Consider the following 11624-nt stretch of genomic DNA (forward strand, 5'->3'; position numbering starts at 1 on the left):
ACACATTTATGGTTATTACAACTTTTTTCTGAAACAACAAATAAACATTAACATTAGGTGATAACTGCAATACATTGTCATTATATCCTTGAAAAGGGTACAAAATTCTGAAGTTGTCCAAAATAACCCTAAACTGATATTACATTATCAAATACCAAAAACTACCACATTCCCTTGTTACAATTTCATAAGAACAAAAACCCCCAAAATTACATGCAACTACAGGGGTCCCTAATTGCTTATTACTAAATGAAAAGCACCCAAACCACCACAAATAGTAACCAACTTGCAAACAAACACATCTTCAATCTTGCCACTTGATAGTTTACATTGTTGATATTCCTCAATAATCCGGGTATTATCAACATAGATCTTGCACACATGGGAGGATCAATCCATCCTAAGAATCGGCATCTGGAACCCTTCACGTAAAAAAATAAACCCTAAACATGAGGGTGATTTTCCAAAATGAGGGTAAAATAGCAAAATCGAACACTTACCTTTTGAGGGCAGGAAAGAAACCTCCGACCAGGGTTTGCTGATGTCCAGGAGGTGCGAACGACCGCTTCCCTACCACAAAAACACATCACCATTTTAATTTTGATCTCTAAGAAATTGTGAACACAGAGTAGGAAGACTATGAAGCTCGTGAAGTTGAAGATGGAAGAGTGATGTAGCTCTGCTTTTATTTTGAATAAGGTTGCAAAAAAAGTCCCTGTAAGTGGAAAGACGAAAATACCCCCGTCTTTGTTGCATGTAATGGAGTATATGGACGGAAGTTAGTGGGAGGGACCAAAAACAATGGAAAAATCCAATTTTGGACCAGTGGTGCATCAAAGTATCGTTTTGGACCAAAGTCGCATAATTTTGCCAAACACAGGGACCATTTTTGCAATTTTGTCTTTTTTAAATCATATTATTCAGTTTAGCCTCATGTCTCTTTGTAAGCTTTGAGAACTTATTTAATTCTTAACATAAGGCCCACTTTGGCCCACAGGAACAAAATTCACCTCAAGCGGTCTCATACCCGACCAGCCGATTTGGTTCAGACATAAGGTCTTACCCGAGTTCACCATTATAGCTATTTCAAGTTCAAAATTACCCGATTCGGGGAATTTCATGCATAATGTAAGGCTATCATTCGGCATAAAGAGTATTGATTTTCATCAACCAAAACCATATATGGCATAAATAACTTACTTATTGTAATTTAACGTTTCATCAAAATATCTTATAAAATAGTTTATAAGCTAATTTGAGATAAATTAATGTTGATAAGCTAACTTATGAGCTAAAAGAGTTTTAAACAGAGCCTAAGACTATATTTGATGGATCAGCTGAAAAGTCAACTAATATGAAAAGCTAACTTATCAAAAGTTGACATTTTGTTAAACTACAAAACCATGTAAAAAGACATAAAGGGATATGTAGAATATTAAGTTCTGTTTTACACTAAAAAGCTATTGATAAGCTAGCTTATAAATTAATTGTGTTTGGGAAAAAATAATAAACAAGATTTGACATAAAAAGACATTTAAATATATAACTAAAATCTAGCATTAGATAAAATTAAGGACAGATTTAGCATATTTTTGAAAAACTTGTATAAGCTTCTCAAAAGCTATTTAAAAGTAGCTTATCAAAAGTTGGCTTATAAGCCACACTAAATTATTTTTGTGATTTTACCCAACAACAAATTATAATAAATCAACTTATTTTTGCCAATCAGGGCATAAGTTATTCTATATTTGATAATATTAGAAGAATATTAGAGAAAGCTCAATGAACTCGTCTAAAAGCTAGTCTGAATAGCTTTTTAAAAAATTAGTTTACGTTACTTTTTGACTTACCAAACATAACAAACAAAAAAACTCAGGAAAAAAAAAGCTAGTTTGGGGTGCCATACATAACTTAACACACAGGCTCATGTTTGGACCTAAAAGATTTGGATCATCAAACCAAAAACCCTAGAAATAGTTTTATGCAAATTCACCGTTCTTGATTACCACACCAAAAAACAAAAGATGGTAAATTGATCAAAAACCAAGTAAATAATTCAAACAACAAATTAGAAATGGTAATAATAGTTATTTTTTGTTGACCTTTTTGACCTAAATGTGCAGATACCAGTATACCACATAATACAAGAGAACCGATCAAATTGACCTTGCAACAGCCAACTCAAAGATAGTTTCGACACACATGTAATATGTTATTCTCGATACAGTAACAAACATAAAACGGATTTGTGTGTGTATATAATATAAGTGATAAAAAAAACCATGTAATGTTACTAGAAACATACGCGAACACCAAGCAATGACATGAACTGAGAAACAAACTGAGGGTGACCTGGCCAGGCTGCTCCGGTTACAAGATTTCCATCCGTAAAGCAACGATCAATTGGGTCCGGTTCTAACCATGTTCCACCACCCAACACCACATTCAGTTTCACAGCAGGATATGCAGTACATTTCTTCCCCTTTTATATCATATCCAACAGTAAAAAGTCAAAACAACTCATCATCATCATTGGTTGGTTACTCAAAGTAAAAAAAAAAAAAAAAAAAAAAACCCTATTATTTATATATAAATATTCCCCTTACCTTGAGAACACCAGCAGCAGATAGAATCTGTTGACCATGGCAGATGGAAGCTATAGGTTTTCCAGCATCCATGAAATGTTTGACCAGCTTAATAACATTTTGGTCTAGTGCTAGGTATTCTGGAGCTCGGCCTCCAGGGATGACAAGGCCATCATAACTTGAAGCATCTGTGTCTTTGAAATTTGCTGTTAGTTTGAAATCATGCCCTGTTTTTTCACTGTATGTTTGGTCCCCCTCAAAATCATGGACAGCTGTAGGACACGTGTCGCCTGCTGATTTGTTGGGGCAAATGGCGTCTACGTGGCATTCAAGAGCTTGTAATGACTGAAATGGAACTAATACTTCATAGTCTTCCATGTAATCCTGTACAACAACAAAAATAGTCACAATTACTAATTATGAGAGTATAATGACCTTTTTTTTTAGCTTTTTATGTTTTAAAAAAAAGTGTTCCATGAACAAAGGTTGTTTCTTTTTTTTAGTGATGAGAGTAGATGACTGGTTTACCCTTCTCTCTGTTTGAAAAAGAAATTTCATATGAACGAAGGTTGTTTCTTCTTTCTACTGATGAGAGTAAATGACCATTTTACCCTCATGTCTGATTGAAAAAAAAACATAGACTGTTTCTTTTTACGACTGAAAGAGAGTAAATGACTGTTTTAGCTTTTTGTCTTGAAAGAAATGTTGTATAAACAAAGGCCGTTTCTTATCTGTATTGAATGAGACTAAAGGACCACTTTACCCTTCTGTGTCAAAACAAAATACCCTTGTAATATTTGGAAACACAGAAAATGGAAAATGAAAAGTGATAGAAAATGTATAACCAAAAACGTTTTCTAAATTTGTCATTGAAAACTGAAAATGAAAACTCAGTTCCTTTTTTTTTTGAAAACGTTTTTTTCTAGGAAAATAAAAACAATTTTCCACAACCAAACGCATCCTTAATGTCTTAATAAGAAAAAAAAAATGAAAGTAGAATGCTATAATTGGGTAAAATTTTAAAAGTATGGTGTCTTAATGAGAAAAAGAACAAGGTATAATGTTGTAATAGAAAGAAACAAAGTAGGATGCTATGATACACAAATAAATGATAGTACGTTGCCATTTCTTGCATTTTTACCCCTATAAGATTTAGCTAAAAACTCATGTAAATAGAGTTAGGGATAAATGCAAGAAATATTAATGTACTCTTCACTTTTTTTTTTATTATAGCATTGTACTTTCGAATTGTTACTACTGACTAGGGTGTTGTACTTTCACATGTCTACCCAATTATATCAATGTCAGACAAATAAAAAGTAATCTTCACTGCTATGAGTGGGTTCCCTTATTTAAATATAATGTCATAATAAGAAAAAAAAAAAAAAAAAAAAAAAAAAAAAAAAAAAAAACTTGAAAGTACAACGCTATAACTGTGTAAATTTTTCATACAGTGTCTTAATAAGAAAAGAAAAAAAAAAATACAATGTTGTAATAAAAAGAAATGGAACTGTGATTCTTTAATACACAACAAATAAATAAAAGTATGTTACTGTATGTTGACTTCTTGTATTTAGCCCTATAAGATATAACCAAAAACTCATGAATATAATAGTAGAGAAAAAAGCAAGAAACAGCAAAGTAAGTCTCAACTTTTTTGTTACAGCATTATACTTCCTTTTTTTTTCTTATTACATCATTGTACTTTAAAATAATTTCTAATTATGCATTGTACTTTGAAAAATCTACAGAATTATAGCAATGGCAACTTAGTTTTTGCTTATATAAAGTAGGGAAGGAAACACAACTTACCCCACAGAGGAATAGAATCCGTTTATTGGAACCAGTGAGAGTACCTCCTAATGCCTTGATGAAATGATTGATATACTCAGCATGCCCATCATAAGCAGCTCCAGTGATTATATTTCCATCAACACAGCATGATGCCATTGTCTCAGGTTCCACCCAATGAGCACCTGCAGCAACAAGCATGGGTCCCACAGTAGGGTATGCTGTAACTTTTCGACCTTTCACAACATCAGCAGCTGCCAAGATAAGTTGTCCATGGCAGATGGAAGCAATGGGCTTTTCAGATTTGACAAAATGTTTCACGAGGTCTAGAACAGATTCATTCATTGACAGATATTCAGGAGCTCTTCCACCTGGTATAATTAAGCCATCATATGTGCTTGAATCGATTTCATCAAAAGTTGCATTGAGACTGAAGTTGTGTCCACGAGACTCGGAATATGTCTGCTAAAATGTAGTAAAGCATAATAAGATTACTAATACACAAGAAACAGAGCAATCTTATGGGTTTGTGACATCATATGTGCTTTATTTCTATTCATATGTTTTCACATTTCACAAAAGGCAAAAAAATTAAATTTGTGATATTTTGTCGCTTTATGTTATAACTATACATGTATTCAGTAAGTTAGTGCAGCTTGATGTTCTGTTTGGTGACAAAATTAACACCATACAATGAGCTATGCAGTTTAAATATGTAAAAGATGATGGTATCATATAGTATAGTAGTAATATATTAAAATGTAGCACCCCTAACTTCTGCAACTAGGACATATTACATTGTTAATTTATAAACATTACTATCAATTGAAATGGTTAAAGTTACCCAAATATAATCAATTTGAAAAGTAAGGTAGTTTTAGTAACCATTTCTAAAGCCCGTTGTGATAGAAATTAGAAATGAAGCAATTTCCCCTTAGTAGAACTTAGGATTCATATCATGGATAATCGTAAGATGACAAGATAATAGTTAATTTATTTAAATCAAAAGATTTTGCTAAAAGTAAGAAATTGTATGGGACTTGAATTTGTTGACGTTTATGCAACCTTAGGAGTTATTACCAATTTGTATGGAAAGTCTGCAGATTAAGTGAGAGGAGGACCTGATGAGGAGAACCTTGATGAATAGCAGTGCGACAAATGTCGCCGGATTTTTTACCGGGGCAAACAGCATCGACGGACAATCCGTAAGCTTGCAACGCTTGAAACGGAACCATCGCCTGCCAAACCGAATTAATTTGATCAGAATACTAAATTTTACTTCGAGAACTATATGTTATCAATTCAATCACAAACTCGAAGTAAACATCGAGATCTGTGTGTTTATAGCAGCGAAAGTCAAAAGTTAAGAGTCAAAATAAACAAAAGAAACCTCAGCGTCTTCCATGTAATCGCCACATAACATCAAGACCTTCTTTGGAGAACCCAAATTCGCCATTAGAGATAATCCTCAAACGAAAATGTGGCGGAGAAGCCTTAGGAAATGATGTAGAATGTTCGAAGAAGTGTGTGTCTGTTTATGGGATACTACTACTTCTTCACTACTGTAACTTCCGTTCAGCCCCTTTCAATTATTTGACCAAACTGATACACCCCCTTTGTATATAAAATTAGACACAATAGCCATTTTTTAATAAAATTTAAGGGGGTCCGAGGAGAGGGGGAGGCAAGGTTGGCACGTGGCAAGAACGAGAAAGAGGGAAAACACGTTGGCACTGCTATTTGTTTTATGGCCGCACTGCTAGGTACTCAACCCATCTCCCACGTTGAGTAGATTTTTCTTTTTAGAAACGGGCAAATGATTTCAATGAGCAAGATTAACTTTTTTAGAGGGCCAGCCCTCATAAAAATTTCTTAAGAGGCATCCAAATTGAGTTTTGCAGGGATTGAAGATCTCATGTTGGCATTAAACCCGATAGGGTGATGCTATTCGCACCCGATTTGGGTGGTCAAAACCGCTTACCATTTTGACTTTGGTTAAAACCCAATTTGATGGGACTTATCTTAATAATTACATATTATACAATTGCACATTATCTGTCGATTATTTTTTAACGATTTTTTACATCCCATTAAACAATCACTTTATCAAACAATTTTTACATCTATAATCCTCCAGTTAATATTTATTTTCAATTTTTATCCTTTTTTATTTTGAAAATTTACTTTCAATCCTTATTACTTCAAAATATATATATATATATATATATATATATATATATATATATATATATATATATATATATATATATATATATATATATATATATAGGACGGTTCACTTAAGATGTAAAAAAGAATTAGAGATCTTGAGATTCATCTCAGCCACATATTTCTCAATTGTCGTTCTAACACTTCAGCGTACCGGCAGTAGCAGGGTGTGCCTAATCATAATGATTATATAACAGAAAGATATAAGCATATATAATTATACATATTTATATGCATATCTAATCATAAATGATTATACATATACGTTTGTTCACATATTAAGTAATCATATATGATTATGAAAGTTGGTAGCAAAAGAGGCGGTAATGGCAGATGTGACAGTGGTAAAAAAATAGTTGTAGTTGTGCATTTTTAATATGTTTTTGTTTAAAGTTAATAATAATAAAAGAAAAAGACTAAGTCATATCGATATAACGAATATCATAATTTTATGAATTATCTATGTAAAAATTAATCAACTAGGTGGGATCGAGACAACCCTTATCAGTTAAGGATTAACTGTAGATTAATACGAGCTTAATCAATATTGAAATTAAAACAAAATATTAATATGAAAATAATCAAAGATAAATAAAAATGCAATAAGTGAAACCCTAAATATAGAAAAAAAAATGTTATATAATGTGACCAAACAAATTGTAAAAAATAATAATATTAAATTGTATATTCAAATAAGATGCCAAAAATATTAAAAGATTTTAAACCACAAGGGCAACACCGGAGGAAGAGCATGTGTTGGCGGTGGCTTGATGCGGTACTTCAAAACAACCAACTTTGGGGAAAGATACGAAGAGAGTTGCTTTTTGGGATGTCGTGATTGTAAAATTCCGCACAATTTTGAACAAGGGTGACACATATCACAATAATGATATTTGGTGTTGCCCATTTCCACATTTGGTGTTATAACACCAAATTGTGACTATGATGATGATATAGTTTTTGATTATGAATACCCCCATATCTGAAGCTACATCTGTGTGTGTTATGAGGTTGAAATCGATTTTAGAACCCTAAAATCAGAATTCAAATCGATTCTAGAACTCAGTCCAGCTAAAGCACCCACCTGTACCTTTACTGCCACCATTGACCGGTTGTAACATCCCTATCGACCACCCCTCGTCGCTCCTCTCGCTTCTGTTTCTCAGCTTTAGTCCTCCATCAAAATCCCACAGAGGCAAACGGATTTCCCATGTTGCTTTACATCCATCTTCGTCGGTGAAGAGGTCGAGTCTCGTTCCCCTTAAGTGTTCAATTGCAAGCAAGATTGGTACAAGCAGGCATTAAATAAAGTCGATTTCTTGCTCATTTTCTTCTCTTTGGTTCTCACATCTGGTTCTGGGTTGATTGTAATAAATAAACTTTAGGTTACGAAAACCTTCACATATCTTTGTTTCCATGATCATTATTTGGAACTTTCTTGGTTCGTGGGAGGAGGAGAAATCAGGGGCGATGGTGATTAAGGAGTAAGGTGTTCATCTAACCACTGCAAATTTCAATCTGCCATTGACAACATAAATGGTTTAGCGGAAATGGCAGCAACATGGTTTAATAAACATTCGGGGAAGGAATTGAGACGCTGAGCTGAGAGAGAGAGGGGGGGGGGACCCTTTATATATCAAATAATTATATTTATTTTTTTTAAATAACCAAAAACATCATAAATGGTCCTTGTAGCAGTGAAATGACGAAAATGTCATTCAGTTAACGGACAAAACTTAACAGAGTGAACAATAAGAATCAAACATCAAAAGTTTTGAAAGCAAAGGGACCACGACCATCTATGATGTTTTAAAAGCACATGGATCAAACTTTAGATCTGAGGAAACCATAGGGACCATTTATAATGTTTTTTCAAGTTTTTATTTAGGTTTTTTTTTAAAGGGCAAACATAAAAATACAATCCTAATCTACTCATCTTTTCCACATATATCCAAAACGGAACTTGAATATCCAACCTTATTGAGCGATGGCATATAACTATACTGCTAAAGACAAAGACATTCTTATCTAAGTTAGTAAACGAATATGAAGTTTTTCTATCAAAAATTTAAAATACTTGAAAGTATTTGTTAGAAGTTTCGAATCATAATAATAATATAAACAGTTAAAATAGTGTAATTTTAAAAGTCTTGAAAATATCATGCAAATAATAAGACCATGACATAAATACATAGCAAAATATTAATAATAAAAAATATTACCACCATGTTAAAAAAAATCATACAAATAGTATCAACATGACAGAAAATACCATATAATTTTTTTTTAAGATTATGACATAAATAAGGAGAGGAAAATAAGTGTAATAATTATTAAAACTAAAATTGCAATTATAAACATTGATATAGAAGTTATTTAATCAAAATCAAAAATAAAATAAAAAAATATTTAATTGTGTCGAAATGAATAGAAAAGTTGACGTTAGGATGGATGACTATTGCATTATTATATATATATATATATATATATATATATATATATATATATATATATATATATATATATATATATATATATATATATATATATATATATATATATATATTATTTGATTTGATTGCCGGTGGTTTTGACCATTGTAAATGGTTTTCAACCATGGTGTCTTTAGAATTCCCCCAACCCGATATCTCTTTCCAGCTAGGCTGGAAGTCATGGGTATTTTACCCAGAGTATATAGAAATCTATTTTTCACATCAATTTCTATTTAATTAAATTAAAAAATATAAAATAAAATAAACCATAACATTTTTTCATTTCAAAATAAAATTTTGCTAAAACAAAAAAATAAATTTTAAAATAATATTAAAAATAACATTTAATTAAAAACCACAATACAAATACAAAAATACATGATGATTAAAAAACTACCCTTAAAGAAATAACATAATGTAAATCCTAAAATGACAAATAAAATTAACTAGTCATTATCCAGAATTGAAATGTAGATATGCATGCAATTTTTAATGTGATCAGTAAGATCAGATTGGAGCTAGTGGTGGGTTTCAGCATTGCGCAATTCATATACTATTTCTTGGTCATCGACTTCGTGAAGAGGTGGGGGGGGGGGGGGGAGGGGAGGGGAGGGGGCTGATTAAATTAAAAAATATAAAATAAAATAAACCATAACATTTTTTCATTTCAAAATAAAATTTTGCTAAAACAAAAAAATAAATTTTAAAATAATATTAAAAATAACATTTAATTAAAAACCACAATACAAATACAAAAATACATGATGATTAAAAAACTACCCTTAAAAAAATAACATAATGTAAATCCTAAAATGACAAATAAAATTAACTAGTCATTATCTAGAATTGAAATGTAGATATGCATGCAATTTTTAATGTGATCAGTAAGATCAGATTGGAGCTAGTGGTGGGTTTCAGCATTGCGCAATTCATATACTATTTCTTGGTCATCGACTTCATGAAGAGGTGGTGGGGGGGGGGGGGAGGGGGAGGGGAGGGGGCTGATGTAGATGAGATATCGCAGCACCCTTATCTTTTAGTATTTAGTATCATATTGTGTAGTATAACACAAACATATATTATATTTTTTGTTTTCATTGTCACAGCTCGTGCATGCATTTTTAATATGTCTCAACGTTCTTTAAGGACCCCAAAAGCACGTTCTATGTCATTTCTTGCTGATTTTTGTGTCGCATTGAACCGTTTCTTTTTGTCGGTTACTAGATATGGACATGCATTCACAAATCCAACCCACAATAGATATATTTCATCCGCAAGATAATAACCATGCTTGTAGTGTTCATCATATAAATTGAACAATCAAGTCCTGTTTTATGATATTTCTCATCAAACAGTGGTGATTGGTAGAAGACATTTAAATCATTATTCGAACCAGTTACACCATAGAATGCATGCCAAAACCATAAATCTTGTAACGTCACCACTTCTAGTATCATTGTTGGATATTGATAGTAACCTTTCATGTATTGGCCTCTCAATTCCGTTAGACAATTCCTCCAATTCCAATATGCACAATCAATACTACCGAACATTCCTAGGAATTCATATCTAGCATCATGTGTTTCATACAAAAGTTGAATGCCATTGGAGTTAGACAGCGTAAATATTCAGCCTTATACATTTGGACAACACCGTAGCAAAAGTTTTCAAGAGCTTCGCGAGAAGTTCTGTGACATCCCCAAATTCACGGTAATTTTAAAATTTTTATTTATGCTTATTTAAAAAATCAGAGTATCCATTTTAAAGAATAATATTGCAGAATTTGTTCCCAGAAAACATGATAAATATTTTATCAAAGCATTTCCGAAGAAATGTATTTTGTTTATATTAAAACTTTGGGATGTCATTGTCAATATAAAAACATAAGCATAAACAGACCTTACATTCATTTACACTAATGATTTACATCTCCTTTAATCTCTCAGTATAATGTGTCTTCGTATCGATATTGTGATATAAATAAACTAAGCGGGTCAAGTTGAGAAACCTGGTGAGTACATAGGATTTTCAACCCACAATAATAAAATTATTATGTTTCATCATCAAACAATTAACCCAATTACCCATCATCGTTATCTTCTTTATTCTTAAGTATCTTCCCTAAGAATCATCTATTCCTCAATATTTATTCCTAAGGATTGTCCTAAAAAATAGGCACGAAGTCCATCGCTGTCAGGGTTTATATAACATGCACTAAGTCCATAGTTACTAAGGTTATTGTTAGGCACTAAGTCCATAGCTGCTAGGGTTTATCTCCTTTATTGACGGTATTATTTTAGGGAGTCCACCCACAATACATGTCAATGGGTTTTTAGAGTACATCTAATGAACATATCGTTCACAACACCTACATGTTGCGAGCCTGCTAGTGTTCCGTTGGACTGTTTAGAATAATTCGTTGTTGTCATCTATACTCTGCTAGATGACTGGGCCATCGCTTGGGTTAAGGCTTCTCATCATCTATATCATCTTTTATCTCTCATCATTCATCTCATCTTTCATCTCT

At 32.2% G+C, this 11624-nt stretch overlaps 1 protein-coding gene across 7 annotated transcripts; it reads right to left on the bottom strand.

The window, feature by feature from the left end:
- Positions 1-53: 53 nt before the first annotated feature.
- Positions 54-5976, bottom strand: DJ1D (Class I glutamine amidotransferase-like superfamily protein). 7 transcript variants are annotated; one of them, XM_079034565.1, is made up of 7 exons: positions 5767-5976; positions 5498-5614; positions 4398-4838; positions 2607-2969; positions 2353-2482; positions 501-570; positions 54-414 (listed from the first exon to the last, which is right to left on the bottom strand). In XM_079034565.1, the coding sequence occupies exons 1-7, from the start codon at positions 5830-5832 to the stop codon at positions 246-248; spliced, it is 1356 nt and encodes a 451-aa protein (XP_078890691.1). In that variant the 5' UTR covers positions 5833-5976; the 3' UTR covers positions 54-245. The 7 variants fall into 7 exon arrangements, with proteins under 7 accessions (XP_078890691.1, XP_078890690.1, XP_078890692.1 ...); XM_079034564.1 differs by having other exon boundaries at positions 501-565; positions 2306-2482; XM_079034566.1 differs by having other exon boundaries at positions 247-422; positions 2306-2482; positions 5767-5974.
- Positions 5977-11624: the final 5648 nt, after the last annotated feature.

Source organism: Lactuca serriola, chromosome 4 (genome assembly GCF_051521515.1).
Source record: "Lactuca serriola cultivar US96UC23 chromosome 4, Lser_US96UC23_V15, whole genome shotgun sequence".
In the NCBI taxonomy this organism is placed as follows: domain Eukaryota; kingdom Viridiplantae; phylum Streptophyta; class Magnoliopsida; order Asterales; family Asteraceae; genus Lactuca; species Lactuca serriola.